This window comes from Syngnathus acus, chromosome 15, assembly GCF_901709675.1.
Source record: "Syngnathus acus chromosome 15, fSynAcu1.2, whole genome shotgun sequence".
NCBI lineage: Eukaryota > Metazoa > Chordata > Actinopteri > Syngnathiformes > Syngnathidae > Syngnathus > Syngnathus acus.
The window spans coordinates 2,190,135-2,200,897 of record NC_051100.1 but is presented as its reverse complement, the minus strand read 5'-3'; the positions used below and the strand labels follow the sequence as shown (position 1 = coordinate 2,200,897).

The 10,763-nt window shown below is 43.8% G+C and overlaps 1 protein-coding gene across 3 annotated transcripts in view; it reads right to left on the bottom strand.

Moving 5' to 3' along the window:
* Positions 1-10,763, bottom strand: part of hhat (hedgehog acyltransferase) — a 30,241-nt gene that overhangs the window by 17,521 nt on the left and 1,957 nt on the right. For 2 of the 3 annotated variants that reach the window (XM_037272592.1, XM_037272591.1), the window contains exons 6-12: positions 10,450-10,665; positions 9,600-9,777; positions 9,226-9,376; positions 8,021-8,056; positions 5,325-5,526; positions 4,742-4,886; positions 109-1,231 (exon numbers count right to left, since the gene is read on the bottom strand). In XM_037272592.1, the coding sequence (XP_037128487.1) occupies positions 1,146-1,231; positions 4,742-4,886; positions 5,325-5,526; positions 8,021-8,056; positions 9,226-9,376; positions 9,600-9,777; positions 10,450-10,665 (1,014 nt within the window). In that variant the 3' untranslated portion in view covers positions 109-1,145. Of the gene's footprint in view, positions 1-108; positions 1,232-4,741; positions 4,887-5,324; positions 5,527-8,020; positions 8,057-9,225; positions 9,377-9,599; positions 9,778-10,449; positions 10,666-10,763 lie in introns of those variants that run through there. The other variant, XR_005100506.1, reaches the window with a different exon arrangement.

The following is a 10,763-nucleotide window of genomic DNA, read 5'->3' as shown; positions in this document are numbered from 1 at the left end:
CCCCGAAAGCGGTCAATATGCCCAAATGATAAAAATGAAAAACGGTTTGATGTCTATTTTTTTCCAAAACAGAAAGTTTCCACTGCAAAAATGAGATGAGACCAAAACTGACATGCTCGAAAACGCTGTTTTATTCTGAGCTAACCATACAGTGGCTATTGATGATTGTGTGCGACATCCGTAGCTTCCAATCTTAGAGGTCGATTATTTGGACACTGACAAACATGACTACAACTAAATGGCTGACGTTGAGTGTGATTTTGGCTAGAAATGTTTTGCTTGACTCAACTACCCTCCCAAAGCAATTAGTGTGCGCATTCCAGAGGATAAATGCCGTCCATTAAAAGCGCCCGGCGGCTGCCCGGCGGCTGACCGGCGGCTGACCGGCTGAAACTCTTCAGTAATACATCTCGGGATATTAGCATCAGCCAAATTACATGTGGAGGGCCAGTAACGACACTCGTGAAGCCAATGCTGCCGTCACCAGTGAGCAGAAGCTTTTTTTCCGTTTTTACTGAGTCACATTCCGTTTTTAGTGATTCGTTGAGGATACACATTGAGTAAAAAATGCGGCAATTGACGTCAATGCTTGCCTATAATGATAGTTGGGTCGTCAAACACTTTATCGTTTCAAATTCATTAGTAGATGATTTGCTACTGAGCAGATCAAAAACGTGCATATCCAGAAATGACTCATAACTTTTGCTAATTGTCTAGATTAAACTTGGCGTGATATCATTTAAGTGTACATGCGTGACACCAATTACTACCTTCCTATTTGGACAGGGTTTCGGAGCCATCTTGTGGCATTTCAGGGCATGACACAAATTGTTTCTCTAAACTTTATAGGCTTGAATTTCAATTTTTTTCTTCATGGCTTGCATGAAGATGAAAATGAAAACAATTTGGAGATATATTCATTTCACAGTGGCGACATGATCATTTTCAAATCACGTGACTTTATGTGAAAACCAAGTAAGCCATCCCATAATATTGCCACCCAAAATCCTAATCTCTGCTTACCGCTTGACTTCAGCCGCCGCGCCGTTTCAGTCGGGTTGCATGGCGGCGTGCCAGGTTCCGAGCGTGGTTCTGGCGCAGGGTGAGTTTTGTTCTTTTGTGCTGCGTTGCAAAGTCAAGGTGACTCACGGTGGGTGAGAAGCCCACTCCAATCCCACCTGGGCGAAGCAATAGAGGAAGGCCAGCATGGGCGGCGCGACCGTGGACCAGCCTGGAATGGGAGAGATTTCAATTCTTTTTCGCTTTTGAACATCAATGTAGCTAATGAGCCTACGTGTTGAGTTTGTGTTCTATTTATAACCGGCATGAACAGGTAACGGCAGCTGTTAGCAGCTCCTCCAGAGCTGGCTGGCTTCCCTGCAGGAACATGCACCTGCAGCCGCAACACCTTTTTGCATTTTCATTTCCATTTGCTGTCACTTAACAACACCTTTGCAAAGGTCTGGTGATTGACCCTCAAAGGGGAGCCCCGCTGTGGTGTGGAGACACCCCAGCGTTTTGTCTTCACACGTTTATAAGCTTCAAGACAACACATGCTCAAATGGCATCCGCTAAATATGTCAAACGTGTGTACAGTGACTTGTGGAAAAAGAATGCCTTGCTATTGTGGTCCATGAGCTGGCAGGTTTCCACCCAGCGACACAACACAACGGGTCAGAAACAATAAAGATCCAATTTCCCTCCACTGATTGCTTCTGTGGCTTTAATCAAGTGGTTCCTTAATTGCGCCACAGCTTCTTTTTTCCCTTTCTGCCCCTTGATTAACTCTTCTGTCACGCAGGCCACTCACCGGAAGGACCAAGCGCACCATTAAAAGCGGCGTCGAGAAATACAGGACCACCGATATTCACAGAATCTGCAGAAATTCCGTTAATTTGCCAGCTAGTAGTGCTACCGAGGTTGCTTGCTCCGATGCTATTGTTCATACACGGACACCCATTGGAATACTGTTGCTCACCAAAACAGCAGCACCTTGGCACATACATTTAAGAAGTGCAGTCTACATGTTGATTGTAATACAGAATAATCTATCGCTTGTGATTGTTAAAGAACTTTTCTGAAAGGAGTTCAGTGTCAAATGATGTGTTTGCTATGTCTTCATTTGTGATAGCCATAGTAATCTTTTGTTCAAACAAGTTGGCGGAAGTTACTGCCAAAACTGTCCGAAAAAGCTACTAAGGTAAGACCTCGCAACTTGTCTGAACAAAAGAATACTATGGCTATGTGGCCATAGTTTACGCGATTTGATGCCATGGCGACCAAGCAACAAGTCCTCATACAAAAGGCAACAAGCGTCATTTTAACCAAAATAGAATCACGCCTAGCAGACTGCCTGCCACTTGCCGTGACTGTGACATTAAGTTCTATAAAAGTGGGTTGCGACTTAGCATGAAAAAAAAAAAATGTTGCCCTGGGCAACATTGAGAAGCACTGGTCTAATAAAAGTGTTAAGATCTTTGTATATATTATTCACCGAAATGAATTTCGCAACTAACCTCTTACATGATGACAGCAAGAGGCTTCGACTAAAAGTGTGCGTTTTAAGTGACTGTTATGGGATGAGGCTCACCAGACTGCGAACACTACTCACGAGCAGCGGGGTCAGAGGTGCGTCCCACCGTGGCCGGGCTTGATTTAAAAGCATTGATTCGCTGTTGATGAAGCGCTATGGTGTCTAACGACGCACGCGGATGATCTCTTGTAGCATTCTATTATTAGCGGCCAAATGAACCGTTTGGCCGACTGTGAGTCGCAGTTTGAGTTTCTAGTTCCTCGCCGTGAATAATTCACACTGAAGAAATGGCATTTTTAAACACGCAGGGGTTCTTTTTGGAGGTCCCTCTTCACTTATTTACAGCCGGATGACAGTTAAGTGTGCGCAAAGAAGGTCAGCTGTGAAACATTACTGACTGAAATACAGCCTTCGTAATGAAACAACATTTTGTCTGTACAAGGACAAAGTAATATTACTATTAATAATGATAATACTTAAAACTAAAAATAGTGATGAACGGGTTCTGACATTTTCATTTTTGCGTGTGCGTGTGTGTGACTACTGATCGGAACGCTTACCTTGTTCCCTAGTGCAAAACCGTTAGCGGTAAACTAGCTCCCTTTAGTGGTACGTGAAGGAATCACTGCCAACATACTGTTCAGTTGTCTTTAACTTTTTAGCACTTATTATTTAGGAACTGTGAAACTTTTATTTAAGTACAATGTTGATAATGTGACAGTTGTTTAAAATAGCATGCTATATATGTTTTAGGAATAAAATCTCATTTTTGATTAATACAACTTGCCAGCCTTACACACACACACACCCACTCGTAATGCTGCTGATTTGATTGGCTGACCAGTCAGGTGGGAAGAGTCACAACACACACAGCGCAATAAGTGTGCATAAATTGACCACTAGTTAGACTAGCAAGGAGAGCGCTTGTTCAGAACAGTACCTATAATTGAATCCACTTCTGTCTTTACAGGAAGAACTGTAATAATAAGCAGGGAAATGAATGCAACTCTCATGTGGATTTCTTCTTGCCTCAAGTCTGAAAAGATCCCAATCAAAAATATTGAAAACATTTATACTTGTAATCTAATAACCTTTCAAGTTTTTTTTTTTTTAAAAAGACGTGGAACTGAATGAGTGCGTTATTACTTTTTAATCACCCGCTTTTATCCCAGAGCAATTACAAACTCTTCTCTATATTTTTAGTTAGGCTACAATGTCCGCGCTACGTTTCCCTGCAACAAAATGAAAAAGCCAGCTAGTCCACAAGCTCACGGTGGAATAAATGTATTTCTTTTCTTTTATAAATTATTATTATTGTTGTTCTAATCTATGGAGAGAATTATCTGTGTTAAAAAACTTGTAAATCATATTTCTTTTAACTGAGGTACACACACCAAATTAAGCATGGTGTCCAAAAACATCCGTCCATAATGTGCATATTTAGATCATAAAAAGCTGTGTATTGTTATGACTAGAAAGCATTTTTATGGACTATTAAAAAGTGCTTAATGGTGATGAAACAAACAATGAAGAATTTTTTTTTCTTCTTCTAATTGGCCCTCGGCTGAAAACAACTGCGCGTAGCAATAAAAGCGTTTCTCAACCAACTAGGAGCTCCCCGCCAGGGACCTTACGGCACGGTCCCTTAGAGGCCCGCAAAAAGGAGCGTGAAGATTCCTAACAGACAGAGTCTGGGTCTACACGCCAGTAATGAGTTGAAGGAGAAGGGCGGTGTTGAGGCGAGCTCGCTGCTGGACTGATGACGCTGTGACTTTGGTGAGCAAATGAACCGAGCTTCAATCAGATGTCTCTCGAGTTGAGAGGCACAGAAAAAGAAACGTAGCCAAATGCAACAGCAGCATCTCTTGACGGGCGGAAAATCTGCAGGAACCCAAAGTTATCCTGACAGGCATCTTTCCAACTGGCTGAAATGCTTCTTCAGTGGACATAATAATCTGGCAACAAAGTGTCACATTTGCATCGCCGCCCCTGTAGTTTGAAGCCAGTGACGTGAATTTAACCCTAATTTATGTCAAGAATGTGCCGGTCGCATTTTTTTTTTTTTGCCTCATCGCATTATCTGGTTTCTGCTTTCTTTTGTTGGGTAGGCGGTCACGGACCGTCATTAATGTCGAACACTGGGGAACACCACCATTTTCGTATACTCATGTGAAGCGAGAGCGCATCGGCATGGAAGGCCGGCGTTACCTTGAAGGAAGACGCGCTTCCAGAAGATCCTGCCGACGTGAACCCCCCCGAGGAAGAACAGATTAGAGAGGATGAGCATGGCCGTGGAGAAGGCTGAAAGCAACGCGGCGCAACGCCTCCTCGTTGCCGCAGAGGACCGCCGCTCCTGGGAAATCAGCGCACAAATAAGTGAAGTGCCGGGAGAAGCGGCACAACGCTGTCATGGAGATGCCGCCGAGCGGCAATAACAAAACTGTGTCGAGCGACACGGCGGCGGCCCGGTCGGACCTTATTACCGCGTCGAGGAGGCCGAGCTTCTCTCGAGAGCCAAGAGAAGATGGTGCCCCGCAGCTGCTAGTGTATTACAAACACACTTTTACTCACTCCCACTGTACACGCCAATTAGATGTGACAGTCTCCAAACAATGTGTGCGTATGTAGTCCAAGCATTTGCTTTTTATTCAATCAAATGATATGAACACCCGCCTCCCCTTGTTTTGCTATGAACGATCACGTCGTAGAAAAGACGAAAAGCCTTGGTGCTCCTGTCATATTTGTACGTGTATACACGGTATGTATGTGTGTGGAGCCCTTTGCAACTTACCAAAAAGGAGTGAAGGAGAGCTGAGCCAAAGAGAGCCTTCAGGCTGGTTTCCACCAGAACGCCCAGCCAATTCATCAGGGCCCAGCACTGAAGGTAGTCATGGCCGCCGTGCCAAAGGCAGACGAAGCCGAACGCCAGCGCCGTGGATAACATTTTGTACATCACTCCGTGATGTGAACCTCCCAGAGGCACGTAGATGTATCTGCAAGACGAGCGGGAAAGGAATGATTTAAACCGGCAATTATAGCGGTTTAAAAAAAGCACACAATTTAATTAGCATTTCTCAGTACGTAGATAATGACTAGCGCCGGTGCGAAATAAAGTGGGGTTAAAAACGTCCGCCCCCGCCATGCGTCATGTCATGTTCGCAAATCTTTAATCAGATAAAGGTACCTGGAGCAAAAAAATAATAAAAAAATAGATGATCGCCAGAATAACAATCGTGGCCCCGGTGTTAGTAATGACGCAACCGAATGGACTCGTTGTTTTCCCTGTGAGTCACACAAACATCGTCCATCACTACATGCTCTGGGCAGAGAGATGGTCTCCTGGTGGTGATGAGTATGTTGGCATTGTTTATATGTGATCCATCTCTCCACATATTCTCAGAACCACTGCTGTGAAAAACCAAAGATGACTCGCAAAAATGTTTTGCTGTACAGCGTCCTCATGGTGTGCTACTTGTGGAGTAGTAATCGGTGTCAAGGAAGTAAGATGAAATGATACACCCTACGTGAGAGCATATCATCTTCTAACAACTTTGTCAGTTTGCCAGCCTCTGAACTAGTTTGACCGATAGTCATTGTCATCTCAAATTTTGAGCAGGCTCTCAGTGTGAAAGGTGCTCTCTGGATTTCTGGTGCTGCGGAGCCGCAGCCTCATTATTTCAGCTACCCCGTGGTCAATCGAAAGTTCCTGAAAGACGAGCCAGGTTTTCGGGAGCTTTGAAAAGAGTGGGCCGGCTCGGCCGCATTGGCGAGTGACTGCAGGTGTGGGAAGCAGATGGATGGCGACCGGCAGCGTTGTACTTTTACTAAGTAGCATGCCGCCACTTGGTTGACTAATGTATAGTCAAGGTGTGATATGGATTTTCTTCCTCACTTGAAGTAAATGAGAATTCAAATGCCCAACTTGCTCATCAAAGATGCACATTTCCATGAATTTGGGATCAAACGCTCCTTCTCATCTGCACTTCAGCTGCACAAACTCTAATTTAGCATCCATTGAGGACCCTCCAGCTGTGTTGATAGCCGTACCTGCGGCAGGTAATGGAATGACAAAGAAGGAGCCACTTAGCAGCCAGGGGAGACGGGTATCAGTGAGTCATGGTTTCACACCCACACCATCCTCCTCGGACCGTTTGAGCGCAATCTTGCATTAAAGCCTTTTTAAAAGCACTTTTGACAAGGAGCGGACGTGCGGCGCATTGTGTGCCGCTTATCGTTTTTGCATCTGCGGTGGGATAATTGCAAGAACTTGCCATTAAGCGTAAAGGCCACCGTTTTTTTTAAATTTATTTTAAACCCAGAACATTTCCATGTCAGCAATGACCATATTTGGTAGTGGACTGAATAGTGTAACTGCTTTAAAGTCAATCATTATATAAACACAACTTCTTACATTTCTTTGGCTTCATTCCACATTCCAAAAAACACGCATGTATCTTGACCATATCTTTAGGTGTTCATCGAAATTGTTCATCTATTTGCATTGTGATTGGCTGACAGTTGGTCCACGGGGTAAACCATTTATCTAGCTGGAAGACAACAGGTATTGACTCCATTCCTAACGCAATGATGAGAAACGCTATAATTATGCGTATCAAAACAAAGCAGGCACCCCGACTAAGCAGAAGACAAAAAGGAGACAAGGGAGCATGTTCTCAGACAAGCATCTGCACCTTCACGAAGCAATGTGCCTCCACCAAGCGGATCGCAAACTCCCGACAGGCTGCGGCACATTCGGCGGGATTTGCTTCATTAGGAGGCGGGCAAACTAATAATAAAAATGCGAGCCGTCCGAGGCATAACCGGCAAACGGCTGTTTCATATGCACATATTCAACAAAGGAGGCATTTCTCCAGGGTTTGGCGGACGGAACCACAACAACAGACACGCTTTTGCTATTATTCGCCAACAACCACAACATGGAAGCTCATAATCATGAGAAAGCCTCCATGCAAATGCAGCACCCTTGTCTATTTATGACCAAATGTGCTAGGCAGCTGCAGAATTTTGGCAAAGATTGTTTAAACAGTTACATATTGATGACTTCAATAAGCTGGCAAATTGAACAAGTGCTAATGTAGGCAATAAATACAATGCAGACCAAAAGGGGGGAAAAAAAAAAAAGTAAAACTACTCACTTGACATTTTGGGTAGGGTACAGGAACATGTTTGGAGTGCAAGACTGCCACTTGGTGGAAATTTATGGCCAATACTAAAATCAACTAGACGCATGGACTTTATAAATAATAATTTGTGTATTTATGTGGTCATATTCAGTTAACTGTTGTCTATATTTTATTAAAGACATTTTCCTTCCTGAAATGTAGAAAGACTAGCTAGACAGAGATATGTGGCTCAAAAGAGATGTTGAGTGAATGAATGAATGAATGAATGGATGGATTCATAAATAGAATAAACAAAGAACCAGACAAGACAAGATGCGTGTGCATCTTATGAAGGGCATCTTACCTGAGGAGCCATCGATACAGGCCCTTGTCAAAATGCCTATAAGAGTGGGGAGACAAAGCGAGAGATGGAGAACGTTAATTGGATTCACACATTTACATGATAATACCACGAGCCGGGAACACCTGAGCTCCACCGGCTTCATTATGCTGTCTACTAAATAAACGCAGGCATGCTGAGAAGAATCCTGTTTGCATGCCAGCTGCGCTCTCCTTCCCACTCTCTTTGGTCATTAAGAAGATTAGACCAAGCATGTCTTCCGGGGTTCTCGCACCCATAAAACGCTGCCTGTTTGCCCCATGACGTCGGCTGACAGCTTTATGCATTCCATCAATGTTGTCGACACTGGCCAGCTCAGCGCACGCGGGATTGCCGTGCGTCACCGGTCAGCACTATTGGACCAACTTGTCTTTGGAGAGATTCGCACAAGCGCAGCCGTCCATCTCAGCGTTACGGTCGACCGTGTCGAAAAATGTCTTGCATTTTAAATGGATGGCCAGTGCTATACTATACTGCTTTGGTGTGTTGACTCAGCACATTTTGTTCATGTTTCAAAACAATTTTGCAAATAGATTACTAATCAACTCGAATTTCATTAGCGGCACCATGAACATTCTTTTTGGGTGAACTCCACATTGCACTATTTTTGAGCATTTCACTTTGGATGTATTTAGGAATGCTTTCTTCTAGGTGGGATACATAAACAACTGTCCGCCTCTGCTGAATGGAAATTTGATTGTAACCTCTCTTCTGCCAAGGAAGGAGCTTATATGGCATATAAGCTGTGTGACACTTTCGCAACAGCGCCCCCAACAGACTAAAGTCAGCATTGTCATGTGCCGGCAATGCTCGTAAAGGTAGCTTGTCGTCAACAGCCACTTCTCTGACAAATGTAATATTTTCACTGGAGATCACTGATGAAATTGATTGAGTGTGTGCTATGTGTGTTTTGCTGCATTAACTTCTCACCCTAAAGCTCCATTAAAAAAAAAAAGAAAAAAAAACGAAGAGTCCTTGAGACGAACATGTCGTGTGGAGGTGACCGGTTGTGGTGATTGCGAGTAATGGCAGGTGAGACAATTTAGCGCGTGGGCTGATTGCTAAAGCAGACACACTTTAAAAAGCACTTGACATTAAATGCAAGCCTTTTTTTCCCCCCCTCAAGAATGTATAGTGAATGCGGGGGACGCCGAGTGGATGCGACTTACCGCCACATGCCGGTGAAACTGTACATGATGCTGACGCAACGAGGTAGACCAGGAGGAACCAACTGGTCCAACGTGGCCAACATGGACGGAAGTCCAAAGAGGACCAAATACTTGACGAAGAAGAACTGCACCAGGGCCAGAGCCAGACCACCTGCCCAACAATAGTAATAGATTGATAAGAATGCATTAAATCCTTTTTTGAAGCGAGCGATACCTTTCTATAAATCTGCCAGAAATCTGTGTAGCTCCATTTAATCCCTTATATTCATAATTCATTTACTCAGCCCACGTATATTTTTAAGCCCTCCTTTAGCACAGAGAAAAATGAAATCCTGGAGCCGTGCCTGTGCTCAAATGAGAACACTTGCATTTACCTAAAGCCCAGGGTGGCAGAATCTCCAGATAGGTCTCATTGGATTGGATGGCATGCATGTACATGGTGTGAATCATATACTCGGCGATGCACCACCACATCAGGATCCGTGCCGAACGAAGCAACAAGTAACAAGCACCTGGTTTGTGCCGGTCGCTCTCCTCTACGGGTTTCTGCATCTGCAAGGTGACACATTGACATTGATGAAGCCAACACACGCAGTGATAAAAATGGCATTAATATTTGTTGATGGCCTTCCAATACTTTGAGCAAAAATAGCAAAAGAAGGCTAATTAAAACTGTTCTAAATTTTTTTTTTAATTGCACGTGGATGCTATGAGATGGCGGAAAAGCTCTAATTTTCTTTAAATAAAGTTCCTCAACTTAATTCAACATAGCTCCTTGGCACCAAGATGCAACAAATTGGCCCGGGCAAAAAAAAAAAATCGGATCTATTATTAAGTGACAGTTTACTGTAAATCTGACACATGAAAACAAAGAAGAATTTAACAGTGGAATAATTGTGCCTGACCTCACTAGCTTAATGCTAACAAGCAATGAGAAATGCCATAGTCTGGCTAAGAAACATAGGACATATGTTAATCAAAAACCTTAAAACAACTGCAAATAAAAAAAAAAAACACAAAGCAGCAACACATACAAAAATATATTCCCTCTGCTTTTTGGGAACAACAACTATAACAGGAACGCAATTTGTAACCTCCTCTCGCTCTAATTATGCTGCCTGGGACGTTCTGACAAAATGTGATGCTGACAAACAACAATTAAACATGGAAATTGTTTTACTCACGCTATTTAGCGTCACATTTTACAGGCTTTCACTTACTAACCTGCTCTAGGTAGTCATTATACGTGATGATGGGTCCATTGTAGAAGAAGGGATGGTAGAACGTGTAGGACAACAGCCAGCACAGCTGCGGGAGGGCGGCGCCATGGATCGACGGGCGCCCGCAGTGCTCCAAACTGAAGCTGATGAGCCGAAGAGTGCCCACGGCAACGCTGAAGAGCAGCAGGTAGTATTCCTCCTCGTGCTCGTACCAGCCTCTCTGCGGGAAACGTTAGGAAAGATATCCTCTCTGTCTCTTACAGCTTGTACAGTTGAGTAAAATATGTTGGATTGTTAGAGGTTTTTTTTCTATGTGCA